General features: G+C 36.9%; 1 protein-coding gene across 6 annotated transcripts in view; it reads left to right on the top strand.

Moving 5' to 3' along the window:
• KIF1B (kinesin family member 1B) overlaps positions 1-14911 on the top strand; it is a 192324-nt gene that overhangs the window by 164019 nt on the left and 13394 nt on the right. For all 6 annotated transcript variants that reach the window (XM_074218481.1, XM_074218482.1, XM_074218480.1 and 3 more), the window contains 6 exons: positions 254-368; positions 1287-1420; positions 5935-5996; positions 7542-7687; positions 10611-10850; positions 11692-11763. In XM_074218481.1, the coding sequence (XP_074074582.1) occupies positions 254-368; positions 1287-1420; positions 5935-5996; positions 7542-7687; positions 10611-10850; positions 11692-11763 (769 nt within the window). The remainder of the gene's footprint in view (positions 1-253; positions 369-1286; positions 1421-5934; positions 5997-7541; positions 7688-10610; positions 10851-11691; positions 11764-14911) is intronic.

The following is a 14911-nucleotide window of genomic DNA, read 5'->3' as shown; positions in this document are numbered from 1 at the left end:
AGAAGACAGGCTGATTACAGGCCAAGAATAGTCTTCATAGGTCTAAATGCTGCTCTGAGTGTACTTTTTACTCCTCAACATTGCTGGGGATTATGGCCATGCTCTGATGTGTTTGAAGAATCATTTGCTAGATAATAAACTGAAAGTTTGAGAGGGCATTCCCTTGTGACATATCATAGTATCACATCCTAAGTTGCATAGTGAATTATTTGATAATGATGCTTATATCACGCCTTCTTTGTTCTTAATTCAGGACTTTTTATCGTTTTGAGGCTGTGTGGGACAGCTCTTTGCATAACTCCCTCCTACTAAACAGAGTGACACCCTATGGAGAAAAGATCTACATGACCTTGTCTGCATACCTAGAGGTGAGGGGTCCTATTTTTTGTGTTTACAGTTATGTCTAGGTTCCTGGAGATATGTTCAGACTTAATAGTGGGAATTCTTTTCTTCATAGGAGCAGTAAATGCTCAGAGAGGAGTTGGATAGTGGGTTTGTACCTTTACTTTTCCACCATATCTTATGCTATGACTGGTCCAGATTAAGGGAAGCATCATGTGGTGGTCCTAGTTGCCTAGGAGACAGAGACCTGGCTTCAAATCTTATCCCTGTGACATGTATTAGAAATGTGACATGTCATTTAATTTCTTCAGCTTTGGGCTCATTCTCTAAAACCATGAGCAACAAGCTACTTGTCCTTCTGAATGGGGGTAGGAAGTTTTCTTGTTATTATACTTTAAACTCTAGCATCTTCTTCTTAGAATGTGTCCTTATAATTGTGGACTGAGCCTATACTTGTCTGTAGACTCTTTCCTCTGTAGAAGCAGCCTGAAAATAATCAGAAAATAATAAGGCATTTGAAAGATGTAATGCTTGAGTGTACAAAGTTGAGACTCAATAAATATATATTGGTTAATTGAATGAATTGACAAATTGTAGTTATGCCCAAAGTCATTGCCTAGCCCCTATAGTCAACTCTCTCTGATGTGCTATCAAGAACGTTGCTAGAGGAGTCATCAGACATTTTTTTAATATTTGTTAACTTCCTATGAGCTTAGTGCTGGAGGTAAAAAGAGAGAAAAACTACAAGGAGCTGGCAGTCTAATGGTAGACATTCTATAGAATCCAACCCTGTTTTTGAAGAGTCATTGCAAAAATCTCTTCCCCCTTAAGATTTTAAAACTCATCTCAACACAGCTTTCCAACTATAGTACCTAGACCCCACTAATTAATTGTATGTAACATGCCTGTATTTCGATCCTTAGCATGTTTTTGTCTGCTTCCAGCTTGATCATTGCATTCAACCAGCTGTGATCACTAAGGATGTTTGTATGGTCTTCTATTCAAGAGATGCCAAGATTTCACCACCACGCTCTCTTCGCAGCCTGTTTGGAAGTGGCTACTCCAAGTCCCCAGATTCGTAAGTTTTTACAAATGGTCCAGACCAAATTTTTCCTGCAATAATTTAATTGAACTCCATTCCATTCTAAAATTCCTTTAATATGGTATTTCAAGGCTAGTACTAGACAGCCCATTTTAATCATTGATTAATTAGTATGATGATTTCTAAAATAGCATTTTGGAAACCAACATTTTGCTTCTAAAAATGGCCTGGAAAATATGGAGATATTCTCAGAAGATTTTTTTTAAGTGTAGTGTATCATGAAACAAAAAATACCCTCTTTTTTTTTTTGCAGTGACAGTAGAAGAGGATTAGAAGTTCAAGGGAAGTCTTACATGTGGATATAGAAAATCAACTTAATAAGTACAAAATGCAGGAGTAGATAGCAATTAATCTGAAAAAGAACTGGAGGGGCGGCTAGGTGGTGCAGTGGATAAAGCACTTTTTGCCTTGCAAAAAAACAAAACAAAACCGAAAAAAGAAAAAAAGAACTGGAGGGTTTAGTGGACTGACATTAAACTCAATCAACATTGTCATGTGAGTAGCATGAAAGCTGAGGCCATCTTACTTGGTATTAAAAGATGTACAGCACCCAGGAATAAGGAGATGATAGGCATTTGGAGGAGTCTCTTCATTTCTGGTCCCACAGTTCATTTGGACACTTGTTAGTTGGAGAGCAACCAGAGGAAGGCACCAAGGTCAGTGGTTTATTCCAAATAAAAAGCTAAAGGTATTTAGCCTGGAGAAGGAAAGATGCAGGGAACAGAGGCTGCCTCTAAGAAGGATGAGCCTTGTTGTACTCAGACTAAGAAGGAAGAATGAGAAGTAAATGGGTAGAAAGTACAGAAACAAATTTAGACCTGAAATAAGGATAGACTTTCCAAATTAGAGCAGGCTATCTCAGGGAGGAGCAATTTTTCCCTACAAAGTCCTACAAAGACAGGATGACATTTATCGAGTTGATTCTAGAGTGGATCCTTTTTCTGGCATGTGTGGAACTTGATATCTTCTGAAATCCATTCCAACTCTTCAGTTCTGGCTCTATAATTAATTGATTGGCAGATACCCCACACTGTACCAATAGTAATATTATAATTCTCATAGAGAGTCTAAAAATGGTGGGTCTTAGAACCCTGAAGGGCCTATGAGACCTCAAGAAAGCACTGGTACCCAGCCAGTGACCCTGTGGCCAACGCAAGCCCTGAGAAGCTTTTTGTGAGAATGTCCTGGGCAGTAGCTTCTGCAGTTGTGGGGAGCCCTGCCCTCTCAGTCCTCATGGCTGCAGGTAGCACCCCCCCCAATCTTCATGGCTGTAGGTAACCCTGCTTCCTCCACCTATGTGGCTGTAGAAAAGCAAAGTTCTTTTCCCCTCCATGTTCTTCTCTTCTTTAAATGGTTAAATATCAGAAACAAGCTATAGTTTTGTGAATGGAAATATATTAAAGAAGATGATGTTGTGCCCTGATGGCTGCCAGGCTTCTCTGACTCACGGTTGGAACTTCCTTTATTTGCAGACTTCACATTTGAATGTCATTCAGTCACTAAACATTTATTAAGCATCTACTGTGGTGCTAAGCACTGGGAATACAAAAAGAGACAATGCCCTTAAGGAGCTTACCATCTATTGCAGGAATGCTTCTTCATAGTGGGAGTGCTAGTTGTAGCCCCGGTACTTTTCACAAAGAAAGCATTTAATAAATGATTTTGCTTAGTTCTTTTTTAAATAAGTTTTTATTCTTTTTTATATCATTCTTTATTTTTACTTCATATTCTCAGATCATACCAATCAATTTTTGCAGGATTTTGAGTTTTACAATTTTTCTCCCTCTCTTCCCTCTCCCCTCTCTCCCTACAGAAGGCAATCTGATATATAGGCTTTACATTTGTATCCATGGTAAGCATAGATCAAAATTGGAATGTTGTAAGCGAAGAATAAGATCCATAAGGAAGAAAAAAAACATTAGCGATAGTAAAATGACATAATACATAAGACAACTTTTAAAAATTGAAGCTAATAAGCTTTGGTCTTCATTCAAATGCCACAGTTCCTTCTCTGGATACAGAGGTATTCTCCATCACAAATCTTGTGAATTTGTCCCTGATTATTGCACTGATGGAATGAGCAAGTCCATTAAAAATGATCATCATCCCATGTTGTTGTTAGTGTGTATATTGTTATTATGTTTCTGTTCTTCTTACTCAGCATCAATTCATTCAAGTCTTTCCAGGCTTTTCTGAAATCCTGTCCCTCGTGATTTCTATTTTTTCATAAATATTTTGTTTTTCAATTATATTCAATCATAGTTTCTACCCATCATTTTTTTGCAAGGTTTTGAATTGTGCAGTTTTTTCCCCTCCCTCCCTTCTTTCCCCCTCTCCCCCCAACAGAAGACAATCTTATAGTCTTTACATTGTTTCCATGATATGCATAGATCAGTATTTGAATGTGTTGAGAGAAAAAATATCCTTAAGGAAGAAGGAAAATATTAGGGCTAGCAAAATTATGTAATACTTAAGACAACTTTTTTAAAATTGAAGATAATAATCTTTGGTCTTCATTTCAACTCCACAGTTCCTTCTCTGAATACAGTTGGTATTCTCCATCACAGATCCCCCAAAATGGTCCATGATTATTGCACTGATGGAGTAAGCATTTCCATCAAGCGTGATCATCACCCCATGTTGCTGTTGGGGTGTACAATGTTCTTCTGGTTCTGCTCATCTCGCTCAGCATCAGTTCATGCAAGTCTTTTCCAGGATTCTCTGAAATCCCTTCCCTCCTGATTTCTAATAGAATAATAGTGTTCCTTCACATACATGTACCATAGTTTGTTCAGCCATTCCCCAATTGATGGACATCCCGTTGATTTCCAATTCTTTGCTGCTACAAAAAGAGCTACTTTGAATATTTTTGTACATGTGTAGTTTTTACCCTTTTTTTATTGTCCTTTGGGCAAAATTCCAAATTCTCTCCAGAAAGGTTGGATCAGTTCATAGTTCCACCAACAATGAAACAAGTGTCCCAGATCTCCCATAGTCCTTCCAACATTGATCATTATTCTTTTTGTTCATATTGGCCAATTTGAAATGCTTTAATTTGAATTTTTCTAATTAGAGCAATTTTTCATATGACTATAGATATCTTTGATTGTCTCATTTGAAAATTGCCTTTGCATGTCCTTTGACCATTTGTCAGTTGAGGAATGGCTTGTTTTTTTTTTTATAAATTTGACTCAGTTCTCTTTATATTTTAGAAATGAATCCTTTGTCAGGAATACAATTTGTAAAAATTATCTCCCAATTTACTACATTTCTTTTGATCTTGGTTAGAGTGGTTTTGTTTGTGCAAAAGCTTTTTCTAAAATTTTTTAAAATTTATTAAAGGCAATGGGATTGAGTAACTTGCCCAGTTAGTCTGAGGCCACATTTGAACTCAGGTCCTCCTGACTCCAGGGCTGGTGTTCTATCTACTGTACCACCTAGCTGCCCCACAAAAGCTTTTTAATTTAATGTAATCAAAATTATCCAATTTGTTTTTTTTATGATGTTCTCTATCTTTTCCTTGGTCATAAACTGCTCCCCTTTCCATAGATCTGACAGGTAAACTATTCCATGTTCTCCTGATTTGCTTATAGTATTGTCTTTTATGTCTAAATCTTGCACCCATTTTGATTTTATCTTGGTGTATGATGTGAAATATTGGTCTAATCCTAGTTTCTGCCATACTATCTTCCAGTTTTCCCAGCAGTTTTTATCAACGATGAGTTCTTATCCCAGAAGCTGGACTCTTCTGAATTTATCAAACAGCTTATTACTATAATCATTTCCTGCTGTCTCTTTTGCACCTAATCTTTTCCACTGATCCACCACTCTGTTACATAGCCAATACCAGACAGTTTTGATGGTTTTATCCCTCTTGATTTCTTATAGAACAACAGTGTTCCATCACATTCATATATCACAATTTGTTCAGTCATTCCACAAATGATGGGCATCCTCTCAATTTCCAATTCTTTGCCAGTACAAAAAGTGCTGCCATGAATATTTTTTACCCTTTTTCATGTTCTCTTCAAGATATAGATCCATTATTGGTATTGCTGGATCAAAGGGTTACAAAGTTCTTTGTGACCATCACCTTTGTAAAATTTTCACTATCTTTTTTGGTGATTCATTCTAGTATATTGCCAGGAATCAAAGTGAAACTCCCTTACCTCCTTCTTCAACATAAGGCTCCAGCATGGCTATAGACATAACATTTGACCACTGTGCTTCAGTTTTCTTATCAGTGAAATAGAGACAACAATACTTATTCTATTTATTTCAAATGTTTGTTGGGTTCAAATTACTTTGTTTATCTTAAAATTCTATGCAAAGACTGTTATTATTTTTAAGGTACTTTCATTGTCTTTGAGATGAATGATTATTTTTACAGAGATAAACTGACACCTTTTATAAAAGAGAACTTTTCTTTTTTTCATATTTCTGTTCTGAAAATAGATGCAATTGTTTTGGTTTGTTTTCTCTTTAAACAGAAACCGTGTAACAGGAATTTATGAACTCAGTTTATGCAAAATGGCAGACACAGGCAGTCCTGGTAAGCAGCTGTTGTTTGTATATGGTGTTATGCTTACACATAGGTGCTACAAATATATGTGTTGATAGAATTATGTTGTTCTAGAGAGCTAGAAAACATCCATCTGGGATAAACATCAAAAATTTTCATAATTGAAAATTGTATTTTGTTATAATGGTTGTTATTCTCACATCTCTCTCTCTCTCAAGAGATTTACCATCACTCTCAATGACAAGGTAACCTTTCATTCTTATATTGCAACACAGTTTTAAAAATCATCTCGACAGCATGAAGTTGCATATTGTAGAAATTAAAAATGAATAAAAATGAACCTGCTTTGGAAATTTGACTCCTCTGGAGATAATTGACAGCACATTAAGCTACCACAAAACCAAAAAGAATCAGTACCATTTGGAATGATTAAAGTGTCTTCTAACTATCATCAAAGCATATATTTTAGTATAAATTGACTGCATTCATCCCTTTTATCACTTATCCCATGGACCAAAGGAAATCTTCATATTCTTTGAAAATAGTATTAGAGACAGTGAGAGGGGCTTAGCCAAATAAAGGAGAACTTTTCAGTCCTAATGGATTGTTATCTCTGTGGGAAACATGTTTAAAGAGAAACCAGAGTTTCATATGCTTGGTTCATACAGCAAAAATGAAGCCTTTGATTTGAAATTAAGTCTTTATCACAATACTGTGAGGTTTGTGGAGGTTTTTTTTAATCTCCTTTTTATTGAGACTTTTTTTTTGCATCTACTCCCTTCTAGAGAACACTCATAACAAAGAATAAAAAAGAGGGAAAGAAAATAGCTCAACGTAAGCATCAAAAAAGTCTGACACTATATGCAGTATTTCACACGAATGCAACATCCTTCACTTCTTCAAAGAAACTTGGGAAGGCTCCTTCTTTATTTGGGACCATCCTTGGTCCCTCATTATATTCATAGTAGTCAATTTGAATGAGTGGTTTTATTGTTCTGGCTCTTCCCATCAACATTGTCACAATCATTGTATATCCTTTCCCTGGTTCTGTTTACTTGACTCTGAATCAGTTCATGGAAGTCATTCCATACTTCTCTCTTTCTCATAGCATTCCTCATAGGACAGTCATGTTTCATTACCTTTGTGTAACACAGCTTATTCTGTCTTCTCCAGTCAGTAGGCATCTACTTGGTTCCACTTCTTTGCTTCTTCAAAAAGATAGTTTTTTTTTACTCTTTCCCTCCTTAGGCCTGACAGAAATTTCTGGGCCAAAGGATATTTTAGGGAACATAACTCCAAATTACTTTCTAAGATGACAGGACCACTATTGATGTTATAGTAGGTCCACCTTTGCACAACCCACTGAAGGCTAAATAATTCAAAATTTTAAAATAAAGGGTTTGAGGGGGTGGGCGTTGAAGTGGTGGAAGAGGCTGAATAGAATTTGCAAAACTCCAATCAATTTTGGAGCACAGATTGATGAGTTAGTAGATCATTTTTCTGCATGTGAACTAGGAAAGATATTACAAAATAAAGATGTGTTCTTCAGAAAATTTTCTGTTTTCTCCAATTTAGGTATGCAAAGGAGAAGAAGAAAAGTTCTGGATACATCTGTGGCATATGTCCGAGGAGAAGAGAACCTTGCAGGCTGGCGGCCCAGAGGAGATAGCCTTATTCTTGAGCATCAGTGGGAATTGGAGAAACTAGAACTTCTGCATGAGGTATCAGAGATTTGTGCTCCCTTTGATACTATCAGGGCTTTCAGAGAATCCTCTTTTCAAAGTGAGAGTGATCAAAGAAAAGCAGCTTGAGAAGTGAGAACTCCCTTTTATATACCTTGGCTCTCCTTATAAAGAAATCATGAATTTTTTATTCATTCATTCAGTCACATCTGACTCTTCATGACCCCATGGACCATATAGCACACTGGACCCTTCTATTTTTCCCCTGTCTCCAAGCTAATATTCATTGCTTCCCTAATGTAATTTGTCCATCTCATCCTCTACTATCCCCTTTTTCTTTTGCCTTCATTCTTTTCCAAAAATCAGGATCTTTTCCAATGAGTTCTGTCTTCTCAACATTTGGCCAAAGTAGTTAAGCTTCAGCTTTGGCATTTGTCTTTCCAACAAAGTGTTTGAGTTAATTTCTTTAAGCATTGATTTTTTTCACCTTACTGTCCAAAGAATTCTCAGAAGTGTTACCACAATTCAGAATTGTTGATTCTGTTCCCCATAGCTTTCCTTATAGTCCAGCTCTCACAACCATACAGTGCTGCTGGAAAAAACATAGCTTTGAGTATATGGACTTTTGTTGGCAAAGTGATGTCTCTGCTTTTTACCATGAAAATTTGCTATAGCTTTCCTTCCAAGGAACCAAGTACCTTTTAATTTCATGACTGCATTTCCATCTGCAGTGATTTTGAGCCCAAGAATTCAAAATCTGACACAGCTTCCATTTCTTCTTCCTCTATTTGCCAGGACATTATGGGACTAGTTGTCAAGATGATGGTTTTTGGGGGGCAGCTAGGTGGCGCAGTGGATAGAGAACCAGCCCTGGAGTCAGGAGTACCTGAGTTCAAATCCGGCCTCAGACACTTAATAATTACCTAGCTGTGTGGCCTTGGGCAAGCCACTTAACCCCATTTGCCTTGTAAAAACCTAAAAATTAAAAAAAAAAAGATGATGGTTTTTTAATGTTAAGTTTCAAACCTGTTTTCACCCTCTTCTCTTTCACTCTCATCAAGAGACTTCTTAATTCTTTCTCACTTTCTGCCATCAAAGTGATATTGCTTGCTTTTTTGAAATTATTGGTATTTCTCCTGGAAACCCTAATTCCATCTTTTGATTCATTTAGTCTGTCATGTTGCATGATGTACTCTGCACGTAAGTTAAGTAGGGTGACAGTATATAGCCTTGTTGTACTCCTTTTCCAGTCTTAAACCAAACAGTTGTTTCTTGTTTGGTTCTAATTATTGCTTCTTGGTCCATATACAATTTTCTCAGAAGACAAGTAAGGTGACCTGGTATTTCCATCTCTTTGAGAACTTGCCACATTTTATTTTGATTCACATAGTCAAAGACTTTGTTGAAGTCAATAAAGCAGAAATAGATGTTTTTCTGGAACTCCCTTGCTTTCTCCATAATCTAGTGAATGTTGACAATTTGTTCTCTTCTTCCTCTGCCTCTTCAGAAACCAGCCTGTACTTCTAGTAATTCTTGGTTCACATAGTGCTTAAGGCTAGTTTACAGAACCCTAAGCTTAACTTTTCTAGCATGTGAAATGAGTGCAGTTGTTTGGTAATTTGAACATTCTTTTGGCATCATCCTTCTTTAGGTTGGGATTGTGAATTGATCTTTTCCAGTACAATGACTACTGTTGAGTTTTCCAAATTTACTGGAATATTGAGATCAGTATTCTAATAATAAAAATCTTTTTAGAATTTTAAATAGATCAGTTTGGAATTCCATAATTTCCACTAACCTTATGATAAACAATTCTTCTAAGGTACTTGACTTTGTTTTCTAGAATGTCTGATTCTTGATCAGTAAATTACACTATCGGAGTTATCAATGATGTTAAAATCTTTCTTGTAAAGTTCTTTTATATATTCTTTTTATAAAAAATGTTTTTGCAAGACAGTGGGGTTAAGTGGCATGCCCAAGGTCATAGCTCTTTTGTATATTCTTGCTGCCTCCTAATCTCTTCTGCTTCTTTTAAGTGCCTACTACTTTTGTCTTTTATCATGCCCATAAATCTGATTTTGTTTTTAACCTTTGGTGATATCCATGTGTGGTTGCCTTTTGGGTTGTTGAAAAAGAATGTTTGCATTAACCAGTGAGTTGTCTTGACAAAACTATTCACTCTACCATGCTTCATTTGTACTCCAAGGCCAAACTTGCCTATTACTCTTTTGATTTGCTACTTAAACATTCTAGTCCCCTATGGTAAATATAAAATCTTTCTTTTGATTTTATTTTTTAGAGACTGTTGTAGGTTTTCTTAGAACTGTATAAGTTTGGCCTATTTGGCATCAGTGGTTGGAGCACAGATTTGTATTACTGTGATGTTGAGTGGTATGCATTGGTCTTGAACAGATATTATTCTGTTATTTTTGAGAATATACTCCAGTACTGCTTTTCTCACCCTTTTATTGATTATGAAGGCACCTGCACTTTTTCTAAGAAATTCTTGTCCATAGTAGTATGTGTAATGATCACTTAAATTAAATTCTCCCATTCCTGTCCATTTAAGTTGATGTTTAATCTTTCTAGCTTTTGTTTGACCACATCCAACTTACCTTGATTCTCAGATCTTATAGTCCAAGGTTCTAATGCATAACATTGATCTGTATAATATTTTCTTCTACAGTGGATCCCCTGTTGTCAGAATGCTCCACCCTGACCTAATCATCTTGAGCAGTCCTTCATGGTATATAGTTTCATTGAACTACACAAATCCCTCTGTCTTGGCATATCATGATCTAGGACAGGAAATCATGAAGATTTTTCCATTTGTTTTTGATTGTTTTATATCCACTCCATTCAATTTTTTTAGATCTGAAAAAACTATGCTCTTCTTGATACATTAACTCTTCTTGTCCTTCTCTCTGTTCCCAATCATTGACATATGTATGGATGTTTTTAGGTAGAGAAGACTCGTCACTTCCTGCTGCTCCGTGAGAAACTTGGTGATAGCATCCCTAAGTCCCTGAGTGATTCACTATCTCCCAGCCTCAGCAGTGGGACCCTGAGCACCTCCACCAGCATCTCTTCTCAAATCTCCACCACCACCTTGGAGAGTGCAGTCACACCAAGTGAGAGCAGTGGCTATGACTCAGCTGACATTGAGAGTCTGGTGGATCGGGAGAAAGAACTGGCTACCAAGGTACCAGTTAGTCTTTTAAACTGACATTGCTGGGGACAAGGAACAGATGCTATCTCATAAGAACTGCCCTTTTTATACTTCTAATACTTGGTTTATTAGCTTCTTTCTTATATCCTAAATGGTTAACTCATCAGAAAATAATTGCTCCATTTTATTCATAATCAGGGGTCCTGGGGCAGCTAGGTGGCACAGTGGATAGAGCACCAACCTTGGAGTCAGGAGGATCAGAGTTCAAATATGGCCTCAGACACTTAATAATTGCCTAGCTGCGTGGCCTTGGGCAAGTCACTCAAACTCCATTGCCGTAAATAAATAAAAAATTTTTTTTAAATTGGGGGTCCTGAGAACTGTCTGACTATAACTGTATCATTTGGTGTTAATGATTCTGGTTTGTTCAGATTCTCTACAGAGCTTTTTCCTTCTTTTCATGTTTGTTTCCCATTCATTAAATATCTTCTGTGTTCAGTACACTCTGTGAGGCACTGAAAAAAGTGAGAGAGAGAGAGAGAGAGAGAGCGCGCACAAGGACAGAATAGGCTGGGCATGAGGGAGGGAGAGGATGGCCCAGTGAAACCTTTGTGGAATATTGGAAGATGTCTGAGCTGGGTTGGGACGGGGTGGGGGGGCATTCTAAGAATGGGAACACTTTTAGACTTTTCTCAGACCTGGCCAAGATGGGGCTGGGAGGCGGGGTTGTCTGAGATGTTTCCCTTTCTGTAATGTTAGTAAATTTGTAACTAAGAACTTGTGTTCTATTGTGAGCTTTAATAATTATACTTTTTCCTGATTCTTGTTATGTGTCTGGGGATCTTCTGAATTTTATTTTGTTTCCCTTCTCCAGTGCCTGCAACTTCTCACCCACACTTTCAACCGAGAATTTAACCAGGTGCACAATAGCATCAGCGATTGTAAGGTGAGCAAATTGTTTAAACTTTAGTCATCGTAGTAATTTGGTGATCACTTTTTTTTTCCAGCTCACCTTCTTTTCCATCTACTAAATTATCCATTTAATTCCTGTCTTTAGTGCCTTAATTTAGGCATATTAGTATTTGTGTTTAGGGGCTAAGTGAGATCAGTCAAGAAATCAGCTTTTTGTATTTGTTCCTGTGTTTTTAGACTGGGAGCTTTGAGTCATGAGATCATAGTTGTGAAACTAGAAAGGCCCTTATAAGTCACTGAAACCAATACCCTTAGTTTTATTCTTTATTTTTTTCTCTTCTTTTTTTAAATGCCAAATTTAATATCAGAAGAGAGAAAGTTGTCCTGGTTCTACTCACTTTACTCTATATCACCTCACAGAGTTCTGGATTCTCTGGGGTTCTCTGAAATTATCTTTGATCATAATCATATTTCATATTCCACATGGCACAGTCATATTCCATTGTATTCATACACCACAATTTGTTCAGTCATTCCCCAGTTGAGTGACTCTCTCTTACCATTCTTTTTTTCCTCTTTAATTTCCACTTCTAAACCAAGATTATTCTCCTTCTTACCATCCCTTCCTGTATTCTAAACATCACTCTTCTTTCCATGTGGAATTGGAGGCATCTGAGCACAGACTCTGCTCAGCCCTCCTTCCTTTGGATGTTTCATAGAATAGATGGAATGCCCTCTTCCTCCCATTCCTTCCTCATCTTTGGATGTTAATAGAATAGTAAGTTCTACCCCCATCTTCAGGTTTTCTAGAGACACCTAGGAGGACAGGCTGGCAGAGCACTAGATCTGGAGAAAGGAACACCTGGGTTCAAATCCAACATCAGGCACTTACTAGCTAGGTGACCCTGGTCTAGCCACTTCATATCTCTCTGCCCCAGTTTCCTTAGCTGTAAAATGATAATTTAAAATGGTGCCTGCCTCCCAGGGCTGTTGTGAGTTTCAGATTTGATTTTTGTAAAGTGATTAGCATTGGGCCTGGCACAACAGGAGGTGTTTGTGGTTTCTTTGCTTCCTTCTGGTACAGGTTCTTTCTGTTTCTTGCTTAGCTAATCTAGTTCACTCATGAATTTTTCTTTTTTTTTACCCATACCAGAATGGTCTGGATCCTAGAGTAGATGGAGGGTAAGATTAAGAAGCCTGGAAAGGTGGGGAATGGACAGGTGATGAAGAGCTTGCAGGGCAAAGCAAGAACTCTGTCTGAGGTTTTTGAGGTCTGAGAGAGCCAGCAGGCGACATTGACAGACTTAGGCTTCATTTTTCATTTTTTTAAGTTTTTTGACTTTATTTTTGCATTACGAACATTTCCAGGTTGCTTCCAAACTATGGGAACTCTTTTGTAATAAAGTAACACAATTAAGCAATATGAACATTAATAATAATAATAATAACTGACATTTATATAACTCTAGGTGCCAGACACTGTGCTAAGGGCTTTACATTTATTATCTTGTGTGGTCCAGAATAGTGAACTCTTCTGAAAGTGTATGCAATATTCCACATTGGTAGCCCCATCCTCAACCTCTCTATCTTGTAAAGTGTTTTATTTAAATTGACTGAAAAATATTTTCTTTCCCCTCTACCCCTATCCCATTTAAAAAAAGAAAGAAAAGCAAATTCCTTGTAATAAATAAGCATATTCAAGAAAAAATTCCCTTTTTATTTGTAATCAAAGATATCTGTTTCTCATTTTGTGGCCCTAAATTCAACAGTCCTCTAAAATTCTAGGTGGTCATTGTTTTTACCACCATTGTTATAGCCTTCAAAAGTCATTATCTTTTCAATATACTTGTTATTTTAAAAATTGTTCTTTTGGTTCTGTTGATTTTATTTGCTTATAAAAATCTTCGTAATTTTTTTTGCTTTTGTCATACTGACATCATGATGTGGCATGTTCTTATTCTGCTCATTTCACCCTGAATGATTTTGTACAAGTCTTCCCAGATCTCCTTGAAGGCACAGCACAATATTACTCCATCATATTCTTATGCCACAATTTATTTAGCCCTTCCACAAAAAAAAGAGCTGCTAAAAGTATTTTATGCATATAGGATCTTTTCCTGTTTCTTTTATTTTATTTTTTTATATAGACCTAGCAGTGATATAGCTAAGTCTTAGAGCCCACAATTTTTGTTAACTTTTGAACCATAATTCCAAGTTTTTTTCCAAGATAATTGTACCCATTCACATATCTACCAATAATATATTTCCCACAGTCCCTCCAAAATTTATCATTTTCCTTTTTTGTCAACTTTAGCAGTCTGGTAAGAAATTCTCTGATTAATAATGATTTCTTTTGGATAGCCTGGTTTCTTCCCTTGAAAAAAATCCCATTCATATTTTTTGGAAAACCATTTTGGCAGTTGAATGGATATGGGATTGAAGTGGTGCAGAGCAATGAGGGAGCAGTATTAGCTAGAAGCCTATTAGTCCAGACAAGAGGTTCCAAAGTCCTGTCTGGGGTGGTCAGAAGAGGAGTAAAGGGGACAAAGACAAGAGATATGTGAAGGCTGGAGAAGCAAGATTTGGCAATAAATTGGAGATGTGGAATGAGTGGAAAGGAAGTTGGAGATAGACTCTGACTGTGACCTCACAGTTGAACTATTCTTTAACAGTGATGTCTTAAATTTTCTTTTTTTAATTTTTTAAATTTTTATTTTTATTTAATTTATTTATACATTACTAAAATATTCTTAAGGGTAAACATAATGCCACTCCCCCACAAAAATATAAAACCTCATGAGAAATAAAGTAAAAGAAAGAGAAAAAAATTGTGTTTCAATCTGCATTCTGATACCATCAGCTCTGTCTCGGGTGGATCGCATTCTTTATCATAAGTCCATCATAGTACTTACTTCCATATTTTTCCACAGTTATTGCTGCTGATTGTAATTCCCTCCATCCATTCCTCCCCACTACCATCTATTATATTGTCTCTCTCCTTTCACTCTGTCCCTTTTCAAAAATGTGCTGTGGGGCAGCCAAGTGGTGCAGTGGAGGGAGCACCAGCTCTGGGTTCAAGGTGCCAAGCCCACATCCCACCCTGGAGAACTAGCAACCACCTGGCCCCATGGTCCCAGACAGACCACCCAATCCAGCACCTTGCAAAAAGTAAAAAAAATAAA

Source organism: Macrotis lagotis, chromosome 1, assembly GCF_037893015.1.
Source record: "Macrotis lagotis isolate mMagLag1 chromosome 1, bilby.v1.9.chrom.fasta, whole genome shotgun sequence".
NCBI classification, from domain to species: domain Eukaryota; kingdom Metazoa; phylum Chordata; class Mammalia; order Peramelemorphia; family Peramelidae; genus Macrotis; species Macrotis lagotis.
Note: the sequence above shows the minus strand (reverse complement) of the source record. Positions and strands in the feature narration are given on the sequence as shown.